The 25,554-nt window shown below is 36.4% G+C and overlaps 1 protein-coding gene across 1 annotated transcript; it reads left to right on the top strand.

Moving 5' to 3' along the window:
* The first annotated feature begins 4,042 nt into the window (after positions 1 to 4,042).
* LOC129741149 (uncharacterized) lies at positions 4,043 to 24,341 on the top strand. Its single transcript, XM_055732857.1, is given in 4 exon segments — positions 4,043 to 5,191; positions 5,251 to 5,661; positions 22,563 to 23,693; positions 23,761 to 24,341. Coding segments are annotated over 4 exon segments (3,039 nt in total). The 5' UTR covers positions 4,043 to 4,110; the 3' UTR covers positions 24,177 to 24,341.
* Positions 24,342 to 25,554: the final 1,213 nt, after the last annotated feature.

Consider the following 25,554-nt stretch of genomic DNA (forward strand, 5'->3'; position numbering starts at 1 on the left):
AGGACAGGTTGAAAATAAGGAAAAACATCTTCTCATTTTCAATACATACAAATGCCTTGCATAAAAATAATGTTTATTATAACGTTAACATTCCAAGTAATGGTTACTGCACTGAAAGAGCAGCTTATTTAGCCAAAACTGGCTCAAAGTGCTAAGAGAGAACAGAGAAGCTTCAGAATTTTACCCGGGAAGTATTCGGGTTAAAACCGGGTATTATTATTACTTTTACTTTTCAATCATTATTATTGAAATTTCCGTTGGTTTATGAATTCTAAACCCTTCTCCTCCCTATTTTTGAAAATAAAATCTTGAAAAAAATTTAGTTGCTAAAATTGGACCAATCGACTGTACAGGATTTCTTTATAAATTTTCCATCCCAATTTCTGTCTTAGACTCGAAATTCGTATTGAAACATTTTCAACTGATTTTATCAAAATTTTATCATCTACTGAAGTAAATATCCTGAATTCAGCATATCATTTTCCAAATTATCATAAAAATCATTTCTCTAATTATCATTAAAATAATCTCAAAGTTGAGTTGCTAATATCATTGAGTGAACTCTTAACATGAATATTTCTAGTCTCATTTAGTTTTGATAACAATTTATCAATCGGATGAGAATCATATTTATCACTAAACATACCGACACTTTGTATATACCTATTCATACCGCGAGCGGTCAAATGACGGCAAACACCGTTTTCGCTAAAACTCCCTTGTTTCTCAACCGATTTCTACTAAATTTATAGTTTTGAAAAGCTTATAACTCGACTCAAATATGTTTCTCAGACAATTTTCAGCTACAATCAATAACTTTAAAGTTATTTACAGTACAAGAAAAAATTTATGAAAAAACATGCTTCAGGAAAAAGGTTGTAAATCAGTTATTAAGTGCTCGAAAAAAATTTCACTTAGTGCCTGAGAAAGCTGAAGTTAGAAGCTTTATGTTGCACATATGGAAAATTTTTTTTAAAATTTTCTAAGATCATGGCCACAAAAAATGTAAAAAAGTTGTGTAAAACCCGTACTTTTCAATCAATCAACTGCCAAAGCTGTTCCTGTTACAGTAGAAAATTTTGAAAAAGTGAATTGAAAAGTAGACGTAATTTGTCACATTTTGGCATCTTTAGATTTTTAAAATACTAAATACATAATTTTTGACGGCTTTTCAAAGGTAGTTATTTTGCGAACTTTTTATGAATCTGGATTTTCTGAGACAATCCCTACACCCAAATTCAGCTTTGCACTGGATTTTGAGTACGTTAATGTATAGTTTAGGCAATAAAACTATATGCAAAAGAAAGCAAATTTCATACCGGTTCTAGTGATGTAACTGCATTGGCGGTGCAATGCTTTACAAAAATATAATAAATATATTTCTGAAAGTAAAACTAGAAAATTTGAGCTAATGCTTGTTTGTTTTTTCGTTTCCTTTCACCCGTCTTCGTGTGCAAAATAGCTTTGAGATATTACCACCCACTGCGCCCGTCTGCCAAGCAAGATTTTGTTCTTTCTTCTCAAAATTCAGAAACTAGTTCACTGTTTTATTTATCATATTTTTGCCAAGCATTGTACCGCCAATGCAGTTACACCACTAGAACCGGTATGAAATAAGCTTTCTTTTGCATATAGTTTCATTGCCTAAACCTTACGTTAACGTACTCAAAATCCAGTGCAAAGCTGAGCTTAGGTGTAGGAATTGTCTTAGAAAATCCAAATTGATAAAAAGTTCGAAAAACAGCTACCTTTGAAAAGTCGTCATAAATTATGTACTTCGTATTTCAAAAAATCTAAAGATGCCAAAATATGAAAAATTACGTCTACTTTTCAATTCACTTTTTCAAAATTTTCTACTGTAACAGGAACAGCTTTGGCGGTTTATTGATTGAAAAGTACGGGTTTTACACAACTTTTTAACATTTTTTGTAGCCATGATCTTAGAAAATTTTCAAAAAAATTTTCCATATGTGTAACATATAGCTTCTAACTTCAGCTTTCTTAGGCACTAAGTGAAATTTTTTTCGAGCACTTAATAACTGATTTACAACCTTTTTCCTGAAGCATGTTTTTTCATAAAATTTTTCTTGTACTGTAAATAACTTTAAAGTTATTGATTGTAGCTGAAAATTGTCTGAGAAACATATTTGAGTCAAGTTATAAGCTTTTCAAAACTATAAATTTAGTAGAAATCGGTTGAGAAACAAGGGAGTTTTAGCGAAAACGGTGTTTGCCGTCATTTGACCGCTCGCGGTATGAATAGGTATACCACATACGTTATTCGAAAACCGTAACACTTAAAAAAAATTTAAAAACGCAAAAATACTTGCATTTCAAAAACAAAAAAAGTCCTGTCGTTAAATTTGCGAAAAAACAATTATATAAGGCGTAATCATCGTTTAAAGTTCAAAAACCGTCATTTGACCGCCTCCGGTACGTTTAGTGTTATATACAGTTCAATTCAGAGCATTCATTTTTGAAAAATTTCTAAACTCTTCCGCAATGTGTCTGTTTGAAGACAGTATACTGAACTTTTCTCCAGTTCCTTTAAACGTTTAAAATGTTTTGTATTCGCTGGGATAGCATTTGAAAAAAAAATCGAATCCTAGATGCCCCAGGGAAAAATTGCCCTGGGCCTCCCGATGGCTTAATCCCGCTCTGTTTATAACGCACATTATAAACAAAAAACAATTCTAATTTGGCTTTACCGGTCTTGTTTTTAAAACTTCCCGACGATTCGACCAGTTTTTTTTTGGTTTTTTTTTCAAGGGAATTTGCTGTCTGTTGGCTAGGTATTCACACCTAGCCGTTGGGCGAAGACAAAATCGACAAAAAATAGACAGCAAATTCCCTTGAAAAAGACCATCAAAACTGATTGAAACGTCGAGTGTTTCAAAAACAATCTTTGTTTGATCCAAATTCAAATTGCTATATCTTCCCCGGTCGAAAACATAGAAAAAGTGTTTAATTTATGTACAACATGATTAAAAATAATAAAAATAACCAAAAGTTGTTAAAATTGACTGACGCTAATGATAATAAAAGTGTTAATCTTATTAACATTAAAAAAGGTTTTAAATCAATCTGTTGATTTAACCTGTTGCTGTTTAGTTTTGATATGGTTTGCCCTTTTTTAACTTCGTCACGATTTCCAAAGCTTGAGGTTTTGAAATGTGAATTTTGAAATAAGTACGATTTTTGTTTCTATACTAATCAGATTGAGGGAGGAGGAGGGGGGCAAAAGCAAAATAACGAACTTAGGGCTGATATTTAGCAGATCAAGACTCATCGCATTTTTTTTACTTTTTGGAAGACCCAAGATCTGTTGATTCACAAAACATAGTAGAAATTCGACTTTTTTCGACCTTGGGAATGTTAAAAAATCAAAAGTAGGAAGTGACATTAACATGACTTCAGAAGTGAAATAAAAATAAGCGTTGTATGATTTTTACACGCTGCAGCAAACGCCCGAGACTTAAACTCGCTACCCCCTGCAAATGTTCCTTCTAGTCCATATTAATTTCCTTTTATGCAAGTCAGTGCTGAAAAGTGAACATTTCGACACTGAAAACAATATCGAAAAGTGTTTCTTTTCGGCACTGAATTCAGTAACGAAAAGTACATTCCACGACCTACTTGATAATAAATTTTCAGTCGTTAGCATGGTCGTCCACATGTTGTTATTTGTTGACATGCGCTTGTTGTAGGATAGTAAATTTTCGAGGAAATTTTTCGATTTTGCATAAAATTATGTATGCAACTCTTTACAAAACTCCATTTTTTCAGCACTCGACGATATTTACGTTAATTTATGACTCGTGTTGAAAAAATCAAGAGTTCTTATTTTTATAATATTGTTTGAATAAAAAAGCAATTCAAAACAGGCAAAAAAGAAGTTGAAAATCAATGACTTTGAGTTTATGCGAAAAATAAGCGATAAAATTATTTCAAGATTAATCTGTCTACCGAAATAATGTCCAGTCATTCAACTACGCGAGACATTTGCCGCCATCGAGTGATTTTAGTATCAATTGAACTACCGTCGTGATCAGACGTTCTAGTTGTAGGAATTATTGAAACAAGCACAACGATATCTCAGAAAATTTGCCGATGGTTTACTTGCTGCTGATAGCGGCGGTGACGCTGTTGTTGATTTTCGTGAAGCAACGCTACAACTACTGGAAGGTGCGTGGCATTTCCTATGCCGTTCCCCAATTTCCATTTGGCAATCTTTGGGGCGTTGGCCGTCGGCAGCATTTGGCCCAAAAGCTGAGAGATGAGTACGAAAAGCTGAAGGGAAGTGGGTTGATTGGGGGAATATTTTTCTTCATCCAACCCGTGGCGATTGTGTTGGATTTGAACCTGGCTAAGAACATTTTGGTGAAGGATTTCAACTACTTCTAAGATCGGGGTTTGTACTACAACGAGAAAGATGACCCGTTGACGGGACATTTGTTCCTATTGGATGGGGAAAAGTGGAAGAATTTACGTAACAAATTGACGCCAACGTTTACCTCCGGCAAGATGAAGATGATGTTTTCGATCGTGAATGAAGTTGGAGATGAGCTGAAAAAATGTATCGGGAGAGAGCTACCACAGAATGGGGAACTGAACATGAAGGAGTATCTGGCAAGGTATACTACGGACGTTATTGGAAACTGTGCCTTTGGGCTGGAATGCAATAGCTTACAAGACCCCAACGCTCTATTCAGAAGCATGGGTCGCAAAATTCTCGATACGAACCCATTCCTGTTTATCAAAATTCTGCTAGCTTCTCAGTTTCGACCTCAAGCTCGCGCTCTGGGAGTGACTGTTATCAATCCAAAAGTTTCAGATTTCTTCCTCAAGTCTGTGAAAGATAACGTCGAATATCGGGAGCGGAACAACATCGAAAGAAACGACTTTATGAGCTTGTTGATCAAGTTAAAAAATGATGAGCCCCTGGAACACGGAGCAATGAATACTTTAGGCAAATTGACTCTGGAAGAAATAGCTGCTCAAGCATTTGTGTTTTTCTTTGCCGGATTCGAAACGTCTTCCACAATGATGTCATTTTGTTTGTACGAACTTGCTCTGAACCAAGACCTTCAAGATCAAGCTAGGGCTGATGTTCGCGACGCCCTCAAACGACATGGATCATTTTCGTATGAAGCTGTTCATGACATGAAATACTTGGAAAATTGCTTAAACGGTTAGTGAAATGTTACAAATTTTCCAAAAAACTAATTAACAATGAACTTTTGCCCTTAGAATCACTCCGTAAGTACCCACCGGCTTCAAATGTGTTCCGGCAAGCCACCAGGGACTATAAAATACCCGGAACCCCAACGGTCATCGAAAAAGGAACCTCGGTTATGATCCCGACCTACGCCATCCAGCATGACCCGCAATACTATCCGGATCCGCAACGGTTCGATCCCGACCGATTTAATCCGGATCAGGTAGCAAAACGGCACCCCTTTGCTTTCCTTCCATTCGGTGAAGGTCCCCGGATATGCATCGGGATGCGGTTCGGGATGATGCAAAGTCGAGTAGCGATGGCCAAGCTGCTGGACAATTTCCGTTTCACACTGGGGCACACCTGCTCTGGGAAGGCGGAAATTGATCCCGCCAGTCCCATTTTCGCCATCAAAGGTGATATGTTGTTAAAAATCGAAAAAATCGGGAAATAAATAAAATTGAAGTTTATTCAAGGTTTTTCTGCTGCAAACTTTAATAACTTTAATTTAAATAATTCAATTTTTCTTTTAGCTGAGCACCCCTTTCCGTCGTCTGATCTGGCCCAAATTAGGCTAGGATTAATTTTAACCTGCAGCGCTTAAAATTTCACAGGTTTTTAATTTCTCATACCAATTTGGGGCACTTTCAACGCATTCAAAATTTTTTGACAGGCCGTTTTGCAGAAAACTTATTGCAGAGCAGTCTGGATTAAGGAAACAACATTCAACAGAAGCTGCTGTGAATTTTATACTTCGAAACTGGAAGATCAATATTGAAAATGGTAGCTACGCAATTGCTGTGTTTTTGGATTTTAAGAGAGCATTTGAAACGATTGATCGGTTATTGCTGATAGATGTACTAGTGAGAGTTGGTATCAATGATACGGTTCTTAACTGGTTTAAGAATTATTTAGATAACAGAATACAAAGAACAAAATTTGGTTCATCTTACTCGCGATACAGAGCAAATAACTTAGGTGTCCCACAAGGAATTGTCTTGGGTCTATCGTTATTTATACTGTACATCAACGACATGAAACAATGCCTACAGTACGGTCGTCTTAAGCTATTTGCTGATGATTCAGTCTCCTACTGGAGTGGAAATGACTTAGAGCTTGTTATTCAAAAAGCAAATGCTGATTTGAAAAATATTGCAGATTTTCTAAAACAGAGAAAGTTGTGTCTGAATCTCAATAAAACCAACTGGATGATCATTGGCAACCGCAAAATTGGAGAGTGTTCAAACTTGTTGATTGATGGTTGTGCAATCGGGGTAAATGTACCCAATCTTGGCCCCTAAGGCATGGTTGACTAGATTTCCCATGATTGTAGTCTTCCTGTAATGTGTACCTTCAAAAGTCCTTCGACAAATATCATTGCTTACTAGCCTGAAATGTAGTAAAAATATGTCCTTGCTTGAAAGCGGTTGATAATTTGAGATAAACCTGATCAAACTATTGATTAAAATGCTCCTTATTGTAGCCCCCGCGCCGAATTTTGGCCCTTTATGAGTACCTTAAATTGGCCGTCTCTGCCTCACTAATACAACAACAGCCCCACCAATTTATTGAAAATATCCCGGAAGGAAGCACAACACTGTTCTGTATTGTTTTCACCAAGTCGGAAGTACGAAATGTCATTCAACTTTGTGTGGGACGCCAATGGATGGATGAAAGCATAAGCACATTCTCTCTGGGTAGGCATAAGAATCTCCCTCATGAAGATACGAGAGTTTGCGCCCGAGCCGTAACACCGCCTCAGTCATGGATCAGCGACCGGTGGGTGATCTAGTGTGGCAATCGAAGTTGCACATTTGGCGACCGACAGGATAGTTTCACAAACTTTTTTCTGTGATATTAATTCTCTTTTTAATGGAAACAATCACAGTTCACGATTTAATTGTTGTATGTAACCGAACCTTCAACAGAGATCACCCACCAAAGCAATAAAGTGAGAAAAGTGATAAAACATAAACAAGAGGAACCAGTGTTGCTGAATTACCTTTTTTTGTTATAACAAAAATCATAGAGCGTTTGAAGAAATGTGAGTATTGTAAATTTGATAAGTTGTGAAAACAATTTAAATGCGAGTTGGGAGGACCGCATAGATGACAAAACAGCCCACGAGGACTGCTGTATTTAGGTAGTGTGTTGGGAGGACCACTATAAAAGCCTAAAACAATAGCGTGTCGGGAGGACAGCTGAAAGCTAAAGTGTGTTGGGAGGACCACAAGAATTGAATGAGATCAAGTAATGCGAGTTGGGAGGACCGCAATTATAGTTAAGAAAAGCGAGTTGGGAGGACCGCAAGAACAGTTTAAGGATTGCGAGTTGGGAGGATTGGAGAGTGTTCAAACTTGTTGATTGATGGTTGTGCAATCGGGGTAAATGTACCCAATCTTGGCCCCTAAGGCATGGTTGACTAGATTTCCCATGATTGTAGTCTTCCTGTAATGTGTACCTTCAAAAGTCCTTCGACAAATATCATTGCTTACTAGCCTGAAATGTAGTAAAAATATGTCCTTGCTTGAAAGCGGTTGATAATTTGAGATAAACCTGATCAAACTATTGATTAAAATGCTCCTTATTGTAGCCCCCGCGCCGAATTTTGGCCCTTTATGAGTACCTTAAATTGGCCGTCTCTGCCTCACTAATACAACAACAGCCCCACCAATTTATTGAAAATATCCCGGAAGGAAGCACAACACTGTTCTGTATTGTTTTCACCAAGTCGGAAGTACGAAATGTCATTCAACTTTGTGTGGGACGCCAATGGATGGATGAAAGCATAAGCACATTCTCTCTGGGTAGGCATAAGAATCTCCCTCATGAAGATACGAGAGTTTGCGCCCGAGCCGTAACACCGCCTCAGTCATGGATCAGCGACCGGTGGGTGATCTAGTGTGGCAATCGAAGTTGCACATTTGGCGACCGACAGGATAGTTTCACAAACTTTTTTCTGTGATATTAATTCTCTTTTTAATGGAAACAATCACAGTTCACGATTTAATTGTTGTATGTAACCGAACCTTCAACAGAGATCACCCACCAAAGCAATAAAGTGAGAAAAGTGATAAAACATAAACAAGAGGAACCAGTGTTGCTGAATTACCTTTTTTTGTTATAACAAAAATCATAGAGCGTTTGAAGAAATGTGAGTATTGTAAATTTGATAAGTTGTGAAAACAATTTAAATGCGAGTTGGGAGGACCGCATAGATGACAAAACAGCCCACGAGGACTGCTGTATTTAGGTAGTGTGTTGGGAGGACCACTATAAAAGCCTAAAACAATAGCGTGTCGGGAGGACAGCTGAAAGCTAAAGTGTGTTGGGAGGACCACAAGAATTGAATGAGATCAAGTAATGCGAGTTGGGAGGACCGCAATTATAGTTAAGAAAAGCGAGTTGGGAGGACCGCAAGAACAGTTTAAGGATTGCGAGTTGGGAGGACCGCAGAAACAAGTTAAGAATTGCGTGTTGGGAGGACCGCAATGCCAGTTGAAGAATTGCGATTTGGAAGAACCCCAAAGACAGTTGAAAGATTGCGAGTTGAGAGGACCGCTATGACAATTCGTGAAAGCTTATCAGTGGACCGAAATAAAATGCATTAACAGTCACGAGATGGTACGACTTCAATAACGAATTTGGAAGAGCTCAAACATGAATACATATAGAAAAAACGAATAATTAAGCTCGAGAAGCAAAAACAAAAAGAAAACTTAAAATCGTACAATTGTGCAAAAAAAAAAAAAAACATAATTATATACAAGAGACAATTAAGATATGATGACAATTAGGCCAAATATATATATTTCTAATGTGCCGAGAACAAATAGCTCAACTTGATAAAATCAAGAGTTCTTTAATAGAAAAAACATAGGATAATAAATAATGAAGCTAACTAGAAATAAAGAATTAACATACAGTGTAATTTCGAGGAAATCAAGGTTTACAATTTGAGAATATTCTGTTTTGGAAATTCCCTAGGAATAAAATGTGCTAAAAATTGTATCTCCAAGAAAAGATCTGCAAAATTCTATTGACATTAAAATAAAAGTTGCAGAGAAGAAAAGGTTGTAAACCTTTTTACTGAATCAAAAATTTGAATAAAAAAAGTGAAAGTGAGTAACAAACAGATGTGCCTAACGAAATGGAATAAAATCGAAAACTGAAGCACTATGGATTATATTTTGTGATGTGAATATTTGGAACTGGAAAATAAATCTAACATGTTTAGCAAAGAACAATAGGCAAAGCATAACCGGAAAAAAATTATCCCAACAGCGATTTTTTACAGATGAGGGTGAAAATGTGATTGGTGCAAAATTATAAGGGAAATATGATCTACAAGTTTAGAATAAAAAAATGGAGGATGTAAGATAGAACTCCCTTTGCCAAACATAAATTCTTCAGTATATAGCGGTAACTATTTAATAAGCAAGCGAAAATTTCAGGAGTTGAATACAGCAATGCCTTTGTTGCAAATTCTGAAATTTATTGAGCGTGAAATTCTTTTTTTGAAAGGATACGTTATCATTCAGGTACATTTATGTGGTACGTGTGTATCATTATTATGGATTGAACGATAGTTCATTCTATTACTATATTATACAATACTATTCTATTATTTATTTTAATGGTAGTCATACAAGGATATGAAGTCAGATATTTTTGATTCTATTGAAGCATCAATAATAAAAATGTGAAAAAAAAATTGAAGCAATTTCAAAAAATTGGTTATAGATTAAAACACGCATTAGAAAAAATAACTGGCAAGCCTGGTTTGTCACCCCGAGACTAGATCAACCTGAGAGCTCCTGAGAGTAAACGGAAAGGTTTTTAGAACGGCTCTTGAATGTGTGTGTGAGATTCATTGAATGCTTTCTTTAGCAAATTGACGCTTGTTGTTAAGAATTTGCCAATGCAGAAAAAACTTGTTGCTTAAAAGCTCAGAATTTATTTTAAGTCCAAATGATAAATGAAAAACAACGATAGCTATTGCGGTAAAGCAAACGACAAACTAAACATCGGTCAGGAAGGGAATAATTTCGAATCAACTTGAACTTGAAAGAATGTGGCTCAATCGGTTATTAAGTCCTACGTTGAATTGAGCAGGTGTTTTTATAAAAAAAAGTCCAGCCATTGAAATCAGACATTGGGGAGATTTAGCTAGCAAAAAACGGAAAGAGAATTAAATATGTTTAAATTATGTTTTGGCGCGGAAGAAAAGTTTTTCTCTATTACAGAGGCAATCTCATGAGAATCGGTATGCAATTCAAGTGTAGTTGTAGTTGTGTGCTATCTAGAGCGAGCCCATCACGAATACAATTATTCTTCTAAAATCATTAATGCTCACCTTGATAAGCACGGAACAAAGCAAAGTAAAAAAAGAGAAGAATGGGTGAAAATAACTCTCTCTACGAGCAAAGGTTGGATCGAGCTGTGAGATCAAGATGAACGAATATACATGGGCGTGGACGCGTTCACTAGCGGTGCACGTGGCTGTAAGGAAAATAACGTGCTGAAAAAAATATTAAAAATCTTAAATCAACAAGTCAATCAACTTTCTTAAAAAATTTGTATAAAGAAGGGACATTTGAGTAAGTCTTCCAAACCTTTCCGTCAACTGGAATGTGGGAAGCCTGAACTCATTGTATTGAGGAATAGAATGCTTGTTACTAGAAACTTAGGACTTCGCTAAAGACTTATTTTAAGTAAATTTGATTATTTGTTCGAATTAAGTTTTGCGCATGCAAGAAGGTGGAATTGAATGTGGAAAAAGGGATCATGCTAAGAGTTAAAATCAAATACAATTTTTTACCACTTTTTACGTATACATTGATAATGATCACACTGAACAGAACTTTTTGTAACTTTTTTTCTTCCGAGAAGAAGGGACATGTGTGGGACGCCAATGGATGGATGAAAGCATAAGCACATTCTCTCTGGGTAGGCATAAGAATCTCCCTCATGAAGATACGAGAGTTTGCGCCCGAGCCGTAACACCGCCTCAGTCATGGATCAGCGACCGGTGGGTGATCTAGTGTGGCAATCGAAGTTGCACAAACTTTTAGAATTGATATTTGCATACAGAAGTATAATCTTACGTAAAAAAGTTTTACTTGTTTATTTCAGTTTTTGTGTGTTTAAAATTTCTATTATAAGAATGATAATCTAAAACAAATAGGTTAGAAACTATTGCATTGGTTAACATAAATATATTTATAAATCAACCAAAAAAAAACCGTTCGCTTAATTTTTAACATGCAATCATGATAGATCTGTTTCAATTGAAGTTAACAGGTTAACATAAGATAGTAAATGTTCATATTTTTTTTTATTCCACTCCCATAAAAGGAGGACCGACATTTTAAAAACCATTATGACCGAGGCATGAAGCAAACTGAAGCTTAGACTAAAGTAAGCGAACGATTCTTTGAATCATAAATGTTTAAAATGTCGCCCTTAGGAATTTTATAGCAACCGTATGCGTACACTCGGATAGCAGAACAAGACAAACTTTTGCTCACTCCAACCAGCCTGATAGAAATAGATTGCATCTCACTCGTTCGTTTGGGAACTATAGGCAACGGAAGCGAAGAGCAAATTCAAAAGCTGTGTGAAAATAGGGCTGCATCTCACTCGCACTCATGCAAAATCATTACCCAAACTAGGCAGCGCTTCCATCGAATATTCCTTTCCTACAGAGAACAAACGTCATCACCTTCTGCTGATGCACAGTGATCTATAATAAAAAACAAACTTTGTCAAAATATTATTTTTGATTTTACATGAAATTGAAAACAATAAAAATTTAAGCTCGTTACAACATAGTGTTTCAACATTGCAGTGCAATTATTTTTATAAATAAATATAATATTTAGAGTGTCATAATGTGAACTTTATAACAATTCCTTTCAAAGTGACACATACGCAGCAAATTCTTCAATACAAATCAAAGATTTTTTTGGGTATGGATATAGTCACTTCAACATTGAGATCCAAGATATCAATTCGGATCCGGATCCGGTAAATTAATTTATTTTACCTCTATTTTATTGATAAGAAAAGTTCTCGCAATTTAGCTCAAATTGTAGCATTATAATTCCAACTAAGATTAAAATTCGTTTGAGTCGGCTTTAGAGATAAATAAATTGATTATAGTCCACAATACATTCATGATATTTTTAAGTTATGAAATCATTCATTTTACTTTCGACCAGCTTTTCAATTTCCAGACCACTGTGCACCATCGGCCGACGAACGGCCACCGGCTGCCGGCTGCCGACTGCCTGCTGATGTCGTTTTCACACATACATGCGTACTTCTATTTGTGGAATTGCATGCCAAGATTAGGCAAAAAAATGTTTATATTTTCTTGAATTCTAGATAGAAAATGTACGTTGTTTGGAATAAGTTATAATTTTATATTTTTTTCCATGTTTTGCTGTAACCAACGGTAATTTTAGTGATTTTTCCATAAGGAAGTATGTTTTAAAAATCAATCCGAAGATGGCAGATGCACTAGCAAGGTACGTTCATTTTAGATTTTTTCCGAAGATCATAATTTTCTTTGCAGTTTGTCATGCGAAAAAAAATTATTATGTAGTCATTTGGATTGAATTGTAGACAAATGCTATGCAGAATGTTGCCATATGCGATTTTCTTTTATGTTTGATTTTTTTTTTCATTTTAAGGCGTATGTTTGGAATGAAAATCACCAAAATGCATTTTGGCATGCCAAGATAAGGAGCATGCCAAAATAAGGCTCACTTACCTACATCAAGTTAAATACTTAGGAGTACAGATAGATGAAAAGTTAAATTTTATAGCCCACATTGACTACACTATTAAGAAGATTGCTATGAAATATGGAATACTTTGTCGGATAAGCAGATATATGACTTTCTGGTCAAAAACTATCTACGTGAAATCTGTTATTATGCCACACTTCGATTATTGCGCTACAATATTGCTTCATGCATCAGACACGCAGACAAAGCGGCTGCAAAGAATACAAAACAAGATAATGCGAGTGGTAATACGATGCAACCGATATACTCCTAGTGCCGGGCTTGTGATATAGCTCAGTTGGCAAGTCTGTTGTCTCCTGAGCCGATGTCCGCGAGTTCGAGCCCAAGAGCAAAACATCGAACACAGTTGTACATACCGGATAAGTTTTTCAATAACGATCCGCCAACTGCAACGTTGATAAAGTCGCGAATGCCATAAAGATGGTAAAACGACTATAATCGAAACAAAAAAAAAACTCCTAGTGCTCTTATGCTTGATATGTTGTAATGGATGTCAGTAAAGCAGAGGATTGCTTACAACAGTATGATTTTTATCTACAAAATGAAAAAAGGAATGTTACCATCCTATTTATTGGAAGGTCTGCAGTACGGAGTTGACATACACGGATACAATACAAGGAGAGCCCGAGATTTCAGACTACCAAATACAAAAAAAGAGATGACCAAACGATCTGTGTTCTACAATGGACTGAAAATGTATAACAGCATCAAAGACAGTTCAAACTTGAATATTTTTAAGAAGCTGACAATAAATTACATAAAACATACAATTTGAAACAAGGACTAATCCTAAAAAGGATCATACAATAGTGATGAAGATCTGACGGAACATTAGATAGAAATTTTTACGGTGATGGACATAGGCGGGAGTAAGATGAACAAGTCGTACAGGTATTGACAACATAAGTAAACAATACATATTATCCTAAGGATAAACTGTCCCTTCTTCTTCAAAAGATACGTATGGGGTGGAGGAAGGACCCAAATGGGCCTGTGGGACCATCACAAAAAAAACCGTTCGTTTTTTGTCCCAGAAAGTCGACTGTTGACCAACATTTTTTTCGTGATAACACCAGATCTCGATGTTTCATGTCATTCCTAGTCATTTGAATTTAAAATAAAAATTTCAATTTTCTTGGTTTCCTTTGGTCCCCCGATCAAAATTATAATTTTGATTTTTCCGAATTCCTTTGGTCCCCCCTTTGGTAATTTTTGAGAGTCAAAAAATTGAAACTTTGAACGCTTTGGGACCATTCAAATATTACGTAACGCTGCTTTTAGGGGGGGAGGGGATATAGCAGATTGTTACGCTTTGTGGATTTTGCTTAGAAATTTTGAGACGAATGTTTTACGTATGGGGGAAGAGGCGGGTTGGTGTTTAAAATGCTCGAAAATTGCGTTATGCAATATTTGAACGACCCCTTTGGGGCACTCCTGAAACAAATCCGATTGAGCTGAAGTTTAGTTCAGGTCAGTTTTTTTAAGCCAATCTTAAAATTGTATGTGGTCGGAATTTCGATCATGAAATTTTTCCCATACATCAATTTCTACCTTAGTAGGCCTAAGAGTTAGGAAAATTAGATCTTTTCAAAGAAACATTAAGTTTTTCTGAGATCCTTTATGCCCAAGGAAAACAATAAAACAAAAAAAAATGCAAAATGTGTTCGTGAAGTTCAAAAAGGTATCTTTTACCTTGTCGTGATGAAAATCACCTCACAACGATGTAAAGTTTACCTGAATCGAGCTGCCAAAAAAGTAAGAATTCACCCAAAAAAAATGGTAAATCTAAGAAAGGTAAAGCTTACGTAGCAAGGTGGAGTTTACCTGAATTGAGCAGAATACAAAGGTACAATTCACCGAGAAAAAAGGTAAATCCAAAAAGTTACTTTCTACCTCTACCACAGGGAAATTGCTGAATTAGTTCGAAATTCGTATGGGACCCCTCCCGAATCTCGGGACGCTTCATTTCTCCTGAAATTGTGGTCAAAATTTTCACGAAAGCACAAGTACCCGAACAATCGTCCTGTATCACGGGAAAACTTCAGCTCTCAACCATTCTCTGTCGCGTTTTTATAGTTCACCCTTTTCTATCTTATGCGCTATGTTTCGTATAGTTTCCGCTCGGGCGGTAAATCAAAGTTGGAAAAGCGGGAGCAGCTGCAAGCCTGGTGGGAGAAGGCGTTTGCGCCAAAGAATCCACGCAGTGATGTTTAAATGAAAATCCAGCAGGTCGCGGAACTGACTGTCGCGTCGCAGCATTCAAAAATCAACCGGATTGCTGGAGCAGAACACCGAGAGAATGACTCCAAATAACCTGAAGAACCAGCGGAACATCAAATTACTGCTGGAATAATTCAAAACGAACTGAAAAAATAGCATCCCATTTTTTTAGGCAAAATGTTGGGAAAATAAACACAAACATCAAACATGGGTGGCCAACATTTGCAGCCAGCGGGCCAAATTTTAGAAATGCGATTTGTCTGCGAGCCAAAAAAAAATTTTTGCATTTTTTTCGTTTCAATTTTATAATTATTTTTTAGTCATTTTTATTTCTTGAAAATTATAAAAACACATTAAAAAGTTGTAAAAATATCACAGATTTTAAAAGCACTAATGGTATTTCTTTTACATTATTCCAATGTATGCATGAGCTAGCAGAATAGATATGAAGAAAAATTAAAAAAAAAAAACAAAACAATTCCTTTTTTCCGAAAAGAAATTTTCTTGGAAAATTGTTATAATTTCTACAGATTTATTAATCTAATAATTAATAATTTAACAACATCTTCCAGCACTCAATGAATTATGTTTAGTTGAATTTTTTTTTCCAATAGTATAGAATCAAATTAGCAATTTCTTAAATGATGTTCCAACTTCAATGAGTTTCGAATTTGTTCATATCGATCCGATTTGAAAGTCGAATCTGATTTGAAAGTCGAAAGAGCATGCTGAAATTCTAGAGCTTTACATCGAAAACGATCGTTCAGTTGTGAAAAATGTGCGTGCTTACAATGAACATCATTGTCTCAAAAAATGGTGGTTTGAGCTGTCCTCCTAGTTCTCAGAATCAACGGTACCAAACTTTTTGAGCATATTTCAAAAGTAAAATTTATGCCAGCACACCAAAAACATTGACGAACTTAAGCCTACGATCTGAAATATCCATTATGAAGCCCGAAATTCTAGCCAATGGCATGCAGAATGCTCGCGAAAGAGCTGCTTTTTGCTTATCAATTGAGGGTGGTCATTTAATCGACGTTGCATTCTAAATCTGATTTGGAATAAATGGCATAAAATATCCTGACAAAAGTTTGATATTTTTATAGAAAACGACTGAAAATTTGCACACATCCTGATGACGCACTCTGTATGTTTTATATAACTCTTCCAGAGAAACCAGATGAGATTTTCCATCAACCCTCTTAAACTCTATCCCACCTTTAGAAGGGGTTGACTAAAATCGACATTAAACCAAACCCAATCATAATTTTAACTTGCGCAAAATATTTCAAAATATGCTATTCTAGCATATTAATGAAAATTTTTTAGCAAGCAGTTTTCAAATGATAAAGCTAAAAAAAAAACCTTTAAAACATGATAAAACTGGAAAAGGAAAAATTTTTCTAAAAATTATCATTTTGGTAGTCTTGGAAAATTTTGGTCCACGTATTTTTTATCTAAAAGAATGAATGGTAAAATGATTTTGATCTAAAAAAATATTGGCATTCTGGATTGGTTTCTCCAGAGAAAAGATTGATTCTAAGTTAGGAAGATAAAATGCAAAATATACCCCGTCTACATGCGGGGTTGGGAAAGAAAGACAAAAAATCGAAAAATATGTACAATATTTACTTTTTAAGTCGTTTAAGTTGAAATATCTCAGTAATTTGTGATATACTTTTCACGAAAATTTCTAAAAATAAAGCTATGAGTCAGTCGTAATATTTTTAAAAATTTATTGCGAACGAAAAAGCACTGATAGTAAAGTTTCTTGCCCCCTTTGGCTGGCTATGCACTTTGTCAAATAAGTCAAAAATGTCCCTCATGTTTGAACAAACAGAACAAAAGTTGTAATTTGTAAGCTGCTCTAAATTTTTCTGCCCAAACAATGTTCGTTTTGTGAATTGTGAAATGTGCTGTAACTGGGTATTACAGCACATTTCACAATGTTCCAATTGTAATGATCCTTCCAATAAGCTTACGTTAAGAGCAAGCTCACTGGTGTTGGGAAAAAGTGGTAGAAATTTTGACATTTTGAAAATTTTACTTTGCAAAAATGTTTCCAAGATCTTTGGGCGTTGTATTTTTTTACAGCACTGTTTCTATTTCAGCCATATGTGATAGAAATATTGCGATTTTTGCACCACAGCAACCGATACTACAACACGTGTTGTTAAAAAAATTGAAGGGCCACAGATCTTGAAAATGTTTTTGCTTGGCAAAATTTTCAAAATGTACAAAAAGTGACAAAATTTCTACCACTTCTTCCCAACACCAGTGAACTTGCTCTAACGGAAAATGGAGTAGTAAGTTATATAAAAAGCAGACGATGTTTCATAAAATCTTGAGAAAGTATTCAGAATTGGAATTCTAGATAGTAGAATTATTCAACCAAGTAGGCTCACAAGTCACAACACATGTTAGAAGCTGGGGGAGGAAGACTGAAATTAGCTGTATCGTTTTCTGTATCGTTTTTTTACTGTTCGGCAAAAAACCAGCAATTGTTGAAAAGATTTGTAATCGTTCAACTTTTAACTTTAGATGATCAGTTTTGTGTAGCGAGTCATGTAACTCAGTTGTTTAGATGCTACATTGAAGTCTTCTGAGTTAATTGCTGCAGATTCAAAAGTAAACATCGAAATCGAATACACCAGCTAGATAATCCAATACCAGTCTGTCAACTTTGTCGTAAATATAAACTTTAAACTATATAAAAATGTTGCTCGGTCCATGGGAAGTACCCAAAATCTAAATCTGTTATTTAAGCTATTTTTAAGAACAACCATTGATCAAACATTTTATTTATCAGCTTCAAAAACCTCAACGAAATTTTAGCGTCTTAATACGCCTGAACATGCAAGAATTTGCCAAAGTGAAACAAAACCTAATTAAATAATTGTAAAATGCAAAACAAGGGGTTTCCAGCATCTAAAAAGTTTTATTTAAAATCTTTAAATAAGAAAGTAAAATTTTGAACCTTCGCACTGGTTGGTAGATTGATGAGAGAAATTTGACGTTTGAAAGATTTTTTTCTTTTTTTATTCAGTCTTCCTCCCCCAGGTTAGAAGGAGTTCACAAATACCTTGCGCTATTTTTTAAGCAGGTATAATTCTCCTTTCATATCATTGTATTTAGCTGATCAAAGCTTCGCGTGCTCCAAATTAGCGTGTTTATCATCCAGAATATTGCTAAAATCACTGCTAAACACAAGTTACACGCACTGAATGATGTAAAAGTTATATTTTTGTATAATTTTTTCATTAACTTAATGAAATATTAGCCATAATTCAAAAAACATTCGAAAAAAGTTTTGGTCACAAATTGGTATGGTGTCGTTCCGAAGATTCCTGTGAAAACCCTGTGTCCTAACCTCAAACAAAACTATTAACCGAACTTCTAATCTTTTTCCTTTGCTTTTTAATATTGTGCAGTAATGTATAATCACAAAACTCATAGTTGCAACTCAACTAAAAGTTGTTTTCCAACTTCACGTTGATAGAGTTGCGTCTCTATAATTTTCAACTTTTAAAATTTAGAAAAAATAAAAAATACATTATAAAAATACACTTTTAGGTATCTCTGAAAAGTTTTAAGCAATTTTTTTTGTTATTAAAATGACTTATTTTGAAAACAAAACGAATAAGCATTGCCTGATATAAAATAATTTTAAAAATTTCAAATTTCTAAATTACCATATTTATATCCACTTGCTTTCAAGTGGCTATACTTATTGTTTAAACTTAAATAAACTGGAAGCTTTGCAATTTTAAAATTTGACTTAAATATCTTTATAATTAATCAACTTTTGAAAATATTTTGGAAGTAAGCATGTCCACGTGGACATGACCCAAACCCCTACCCTCCTATCTGGACAAGCGTGGACATTTACTCTACACCACCCTAAGTAGTCTACGTGGCCTCTAAGTTCAATAGATGTTGAAAATAGTGGATTAATCGTACCGACCACTGGCAAAAATTTTAAGCGGGTGCGGGAGTAGTTATTTTATACCCAGTGATGTCAACATTCCAGATTTTGTCGGGATCATCCAGTCTTTTTGAACTTCTGCCAGACATTTTTTCAGGTTTCCAGACTTTTTACATATCTTTCAGACAATTCCAGACTTTTAGGTCACGACATAAATTGTTCTAAGAAACTAAGAAAACTCAAAATGTTCTAGGTATAATATGACAGGAAATGATAAGAAATTAGGAATTATGAATTCAGAAGTGTTTGAAAGCCATTAATAACGGCAAACTATTTGCAACATTGAGATCTGGCGACCAAAAAAAAGAGGTCACCACTTTGAAAAGTAAGCTATCCAGAATTTCATTTAAATCTTCCAGACTATTTCGAAAAACAGTTGACAACCCTGCTTAAAAAGCGCCCCCTGGAGGAGGAGGAGCTCGAGGAGCTGGAGCAGCTGCATCGTTCCCAAGAAACACGAAAGTTCTATCAGAAACTCAACGCATCCCGCAAAGGCTTCGTGCCGCAAGCCGAAATGTGCTGGGATAAGGACGGGGGTATCCTGACGGACAATCGTGAGGTGATCAAAAGGTGGAAGCAGCACTTCGATGAACACCTGAACGGCGCACATGCAGGAGATCAAGACGGTGGGGGAAGGTACATCGCCGGCGTAGCCAACGACGAAGAGGAGCCACTCCCAATGATGAGTGAAGTTAAGGAAGCCATTCGCCAGTTGAATAGAAACAAGTCGGCTGGGAAGGATGGCATCGCAGCTGAACTCATCAAAATGGGCCCGGACAAGTTGGCCGATTGTCTACACCGGCTGATGATGCGGATCTGGGACATAGAACAGCTACCGGAGCAGTGGAAGGAGGGGGTAATATACCCATTCTACAAGAAGGGCGACAAATTGGACTGTGAGAACTACCGAGCGATCACTGTCCTCAATGCCGCCTACAAAGTGTTGTCCCGAATCCTACTCCGCCGCCTAACGCCGCAAGCAAACAGATTCGTGGGAAGTCATCAGGCCGGCTTCATGGAGGGACGGTCTACGACAGACCAGATATTCACATTACGGCAAATCCTCCAAAAATGCCGTGAACACCAAGTCCCTACGCACCATCTATTCATCGACTTCAAAGCCGCATACGACACGATCGACCGAAAACGAGCTATGGATAATCATGGACGAGAACGGCTTTTCCGGGAAGCTGATTAGACTGATCAAGGCGACGATGAATGGAACGCAGTGCTGTGTGCGGATTTCGGGTGAATTGTCGAGTTCATTCGAATCTCGCAGGGGGCTTCGACAAGGTGATGATCTATCCTGCATGATGTTCAACGTGGCGCTAGAAGGTGTTATTCGACGAGCGGTGGGCGAAATGCGGGACACGATTTTCAACAGATCCAGTCAATTTATCTGCTTTCCCGATGACATTGATATAGTCGGCAGATCATCTGCGGCGGTGGAGGAGATCTACCGCAAACTGAAACGCGAAGCAGGATGGATTGGGTTGATGATTAATACGTCCAAGACAAAGTACATGCTGGCCTGCGGATCCGAGACCGACCGAACCTGCTTGTCCAGTAATAACAAGGCCACGATCGACGGCGACGAGCTGGAGATAGTCGAAGACTTTGTCTATCTCGGCTCATTGGTGACCGCAGACAATGACACCAGCCGTGAGATCCGGAGGCGAATTATCAGCGGAAGTCGTGCCTACTATGGACTCCACAAGCAACTGCGGTCGAGAAGACTTAGCCCTCGCACGAAGTTTAACCTGTATACGACGCTCATAAGACCGGTTGTTCTCTACGGGCACGAGACATGGATATTGCTCGAGGAGGACCTGCGTACACTCGGAGTATTTGAGCGACGAGTGTTAAGAACCATCTTTGGCGGCGTACAGGAGAACGGAGTGTGGAGGCGAAGGATGAACCACGAGCTCGCGCGACTCTACGGCGAACCCAATATCCAGAAGGTGGTGAAAGCTGGCCGGATACGCTGGGCGGGACATGTTGCGAGAATGCCGGACGACTGTCCTGCAAAACAGGTGTTCGCTACGAATCCGGTAGGAACAAGACGAGCGGGGGCGCAACGAGCGAGATGGTTACACCAAGTGGAGCGTGATCTGGCGAACGTGGGATGCCCGAGAAATTGGAGAACGGTTGCCATGGACCGAGTGAATTTTAGGAATTATGTTCGTCAAGGTATGTCGTGAGACGGAATACTATGTAAATAAATAAAATAACCCTGCTTATACCGTCAACTGGGGCATCATGCAACATTTTTCAACTTCAATTGCTTCTAAAAACTTGATGTCCATAGATAATCATACTTAGCTTAGAAAAAGGGTAAGCTGCAACAAACTTTGTTTCAAATGGGAAATCAAATGAAAACGTATGAAAATTTTTAGTTTTTGATATGTTTTGTTGGAATTACATTTTACTTGTTTTCTGTCAAAAATGTTTTTAAAGAAAAGGCCGGAGGGTGCTACATACATTCAGGGGTAAAAAATACTACAAAAATTTCTACTAGCTGAACTGAAATCATAAAAATTAATGATTGGATGAATGAAAATTAGAAATTGACAAACGCGTGATCTACAACAATCATAATCCAGCCCATGGAAATGAATTTAAAAGGTGAATGATTTATTTGCATTTTGATGCTTTTTGCCCAGACTGGTAACTGAATTATAAAAATATTTATTTAATAAAATTTGAAGATTGTCCGAAAAATATTTTAACATCAACAGTTTTGGTATAAAATAATAAAAGGAATATAAAGTTTGTAGGTGATATCATTAAGCTAATCAGTCATACTGGGTAAAGTTTTTTACGGTATCGAAAAATGAAAAAAATTGTTCATCTATTGCTCGATTTTTTGCATTTTCTATGATAATCTACAACTTTAAAAAACTATCTCACTTTGTACGAAACTGTATCACAATCATTTGATTATCATTTGATGATAACTTTATTACATTATATGAAAATAAAAATTGAAAAATTGTTGTGGTACACAAATGTTGCATCTAACACTGCTTTCACACAAAAGTTTGAAATCTAGGAACTGCTTTTAGTTAATGAAACCTTGGACGTCGTCTTATTTATTTTCACTACCATGAAGAATATCATCACCTTACACTCAATATTCAAAACTCTAAATGAAGGCGCAGTTCACTACGAACAAAACTAGTACCAATCCAATCATGGACTTCATCTGCCGGCAACTATAATGATAGACGTTGAATCGCACCCGTCATCCATACACAATAATTACTCCAGGCACAATGGGCTCGGATGGGAAACTTAATTCACCTAACATTCAGTCACAGGTGAGGCGTCGTTCAGATAACGTTAATTCTTAAACCCAGCAAATTGTTAAAAATGTGGATATATTTACTTATCCTCACGCTCACCTTGGCTGCTTTATGGGTGCGCAAAAGATATTCCTACTGGAAGGATCGAGGAGTTCCTTATGTGAAACCGATGTTCCCCGCCGGAAATCTCCGTGGAATGGGACGGAAAGAGCACATTTCCGCACTAATGGAAAGATGCTATCGGCAGCTGAAACGCAGTGGGAAACCCTTTGGAGGAATATTCTTTTTCATTAATCCGGTGGCTTTGGCGCTCGATTTGGATTTTATAAAGCAGGTTCTAGTGAAGGATTTCGAGTACTTTCCTGATCGATCGGTGTATAATAATGTGAAAGACGATCCCCTTTCAGGGCATCTGTTTGCAATGACGGGACGCAAGTGGAAAAATCTCCGAGCGAAACTTACCCCAACATTTACCGGGGGCAAGATGAAGATGATGTTTCCGATCATAACTGGGGTGGCTGATGAGCTCGAAAAACTCATGTTTCAAGAAGTAGCTAGGGGAGAGGATATTGAAATAAAGGAAATTTTGGCACGATTCACCACTGATGTTATTGGCAGCTGCGCCTTTGGATTAGAATGTAACAGTTTGCATGATCCGGATGCTGAATTCAGGCGAATGGGAAAAAAGGTTTTCCAGTTCGGTACCTTGAAACTCTTAAAAATTGTAATAGCTCAGCAATTCCGAACAACTGCCCAAAAATTCCATGTCACGACGACCGATGAAGACGTGTCTCGGTTTTTCATTGGAGCTGTGAAAGACACTGTGGAATATCGGGAAAATAATAATATCCAGCGAAATGATTTCATGAGTTTACTGATCAAACTGAAAAATTCCGAACCAATGGAAGATGGTTCGTCCTATGCGGATCCTCTGTCTATAGAAGAAGTAGCTGCTCAAGCGTTTGTCTTTTTCCTAGCCGGATTTGAAACATCATCCACTACCATGACATTCTGTTTGTACGAGTTAGCACTCAATAGAAGTCTTCAAGACCGGGCTAGAAAGAGCGTTCTGGATTCTCTTCAAAAACACAACGGCTTGATGACTTATGAAGCTGTCCAGGATATGCACTACATCGATCAATGTATATATGGTAATTTTTTTTTCACTTAAAACATGAAGATCCTTAAATTATAATCGAAAATTCTCGAATCACGCAGAATCGCTTCGCAAATACCCACCAGTAACCGTCTTGAGTCGTTACGTGGCCCAGGACTACAGGGTACCGGAATGCAACGTAACGCTGAAGAAAGGTTCCACATTGATTGTTCCGGTGCACGCAATTCATCATGATCCAGAGCTCTATCCCGATCCGGAGAGGTTCGATCCGGAAAGATTCGCGGGACCCGAGTCCGCTCAACGTAATCCGTACAGCTTCCTGCCGTTTGGTCAGGGGCCCCGGATTTGCATCGGAATGCGCTTCGGAATGATGCAGGCACGCGTTGGTTTGGCCACGATACTCCGGGACTTCCGGTTCACTCTGTCCAGCAAAACTCCGGTACCGTTGAAAATGTCGCCGAACGTACCGGTGCTAAGCTCGGAAGGTGGCCTGTGGTTGCACGTGGAAAAGTTGTAAGCTTCACGTGCGCCAAGCGGTAGTTTTGACGCGACTACTCGGTCATTAAATTCTATGTGTGATTCAATGTGTTTGCTGGTTAAATTATCAGGCGCCTTCATATGGCGTTGATTTATGGAGTTGTGTAGAAGCAGAGGGTTAAACGGTAGTGAGTTAAAAAAAAAAACAAAACAAAAAAGATTTATTAAAACATATTTTTTTTATCTAAAACATATTGTTTTTTTATCTACACGCAAAGTAATCTGCACGTGGACTGTGGTAGGATGTGCTCGTTGCCATTTTTGTCATTTATGTCATTTATGACATTTTTGTCATTTTTGTCATTTTTAAAATTTGACATTTTTGTCATTTTTTCATTTTTTCATTTTTGTCATTTTTGTAATTTTTGTCATTTTTGTCAATTTTGTCATTTTTGACATTTTTGGCATTCTTGCCATTCTTGTCATTTTGGTCATTTTTGTCATTTTTGTCATTTTTGTCATTTTTGTCATTTTTGTCATTTTAGTAATTTTTGTCATTTTTGGCATTTTTGTCATTTTTGTTATTTATGTCATTTTTGTCATTTTTGTCATTTTTGTCATTTTTGTCATTTTTGTCATTTTTGTCATTTTTGTCATTTTTGTCATTTTTGTCATTTTTGTCATTTTTGTCATTTTTGTCATTTTTGTAATTTTTGTCATTTTTGTCATTTTTAACAGTTCTGCCATTTTTGATATTTTTGCATAATTTTTTTTTAATTTTTGTCAAATCTTTCAATTCTGGCAATTTTGTCATTTTGGTTATGTTTGTAATTTTTTCCCATTTTTTGTCTTTTTTGTTATTTTTATCTTTCTTTCACTTTTGTCATTTTTGTCATTTTTTTGTCATTTTTGTCATTTTTGTCATTTTTGTCATTTTTGTCATTTTTGTCCTTTTTTGTCATTTTTGTCATTTTTGTCATTTTTGTCATTTTTATCATTTTTGTCATTTTTGTCAGTTTTGTCATTTTTGTCATTTTTGTCATTTTTGTCATTTTTGTCATTTTTGTCATGTTTGCCTTTGATACATTTTTGTCATTTGTGTCATTTTCGTCATTTTCGTCATTTTTGTCATTTTTGTCACATTTGTAATTTCTATCATTTTTGTCACTTTTGTCATTTTTGTCATTTTTGTCATTTGTGTCATTTTTGTAATTTTTGTAATTTTTGTCATTTTTGTCATTTTTGATTTTTTTGTCATTTTTGTCATTTATGTCATTTTTGTCACTTTGGCATTTTTGTTATTTTTGTCATTTTTGTCATTTTTGTCATTTTTGTCATTTTTGTCATTTTTGTCATTTTTGTCATTTTTGTCATTTTTGTCATTTTTGTCATTTTTGTCATTTTTGTCATTTTTGTCA

The sequence above is a fragment of the Uranotaenia lowii genome, chromosome 2, assembly GCF_029784155.1.
Source record: "Uranotaenia lowii strain MFRU-FL chromosome 2, ASM2978415v1, whole genome shotgun sequence".
NCBI classification, from domain to species: Eukaryota; Metazoa; Arthropoda; class Insecta; order Diptera; family Culicidae; genus Uranotaenia; species Uranotaenia lowii.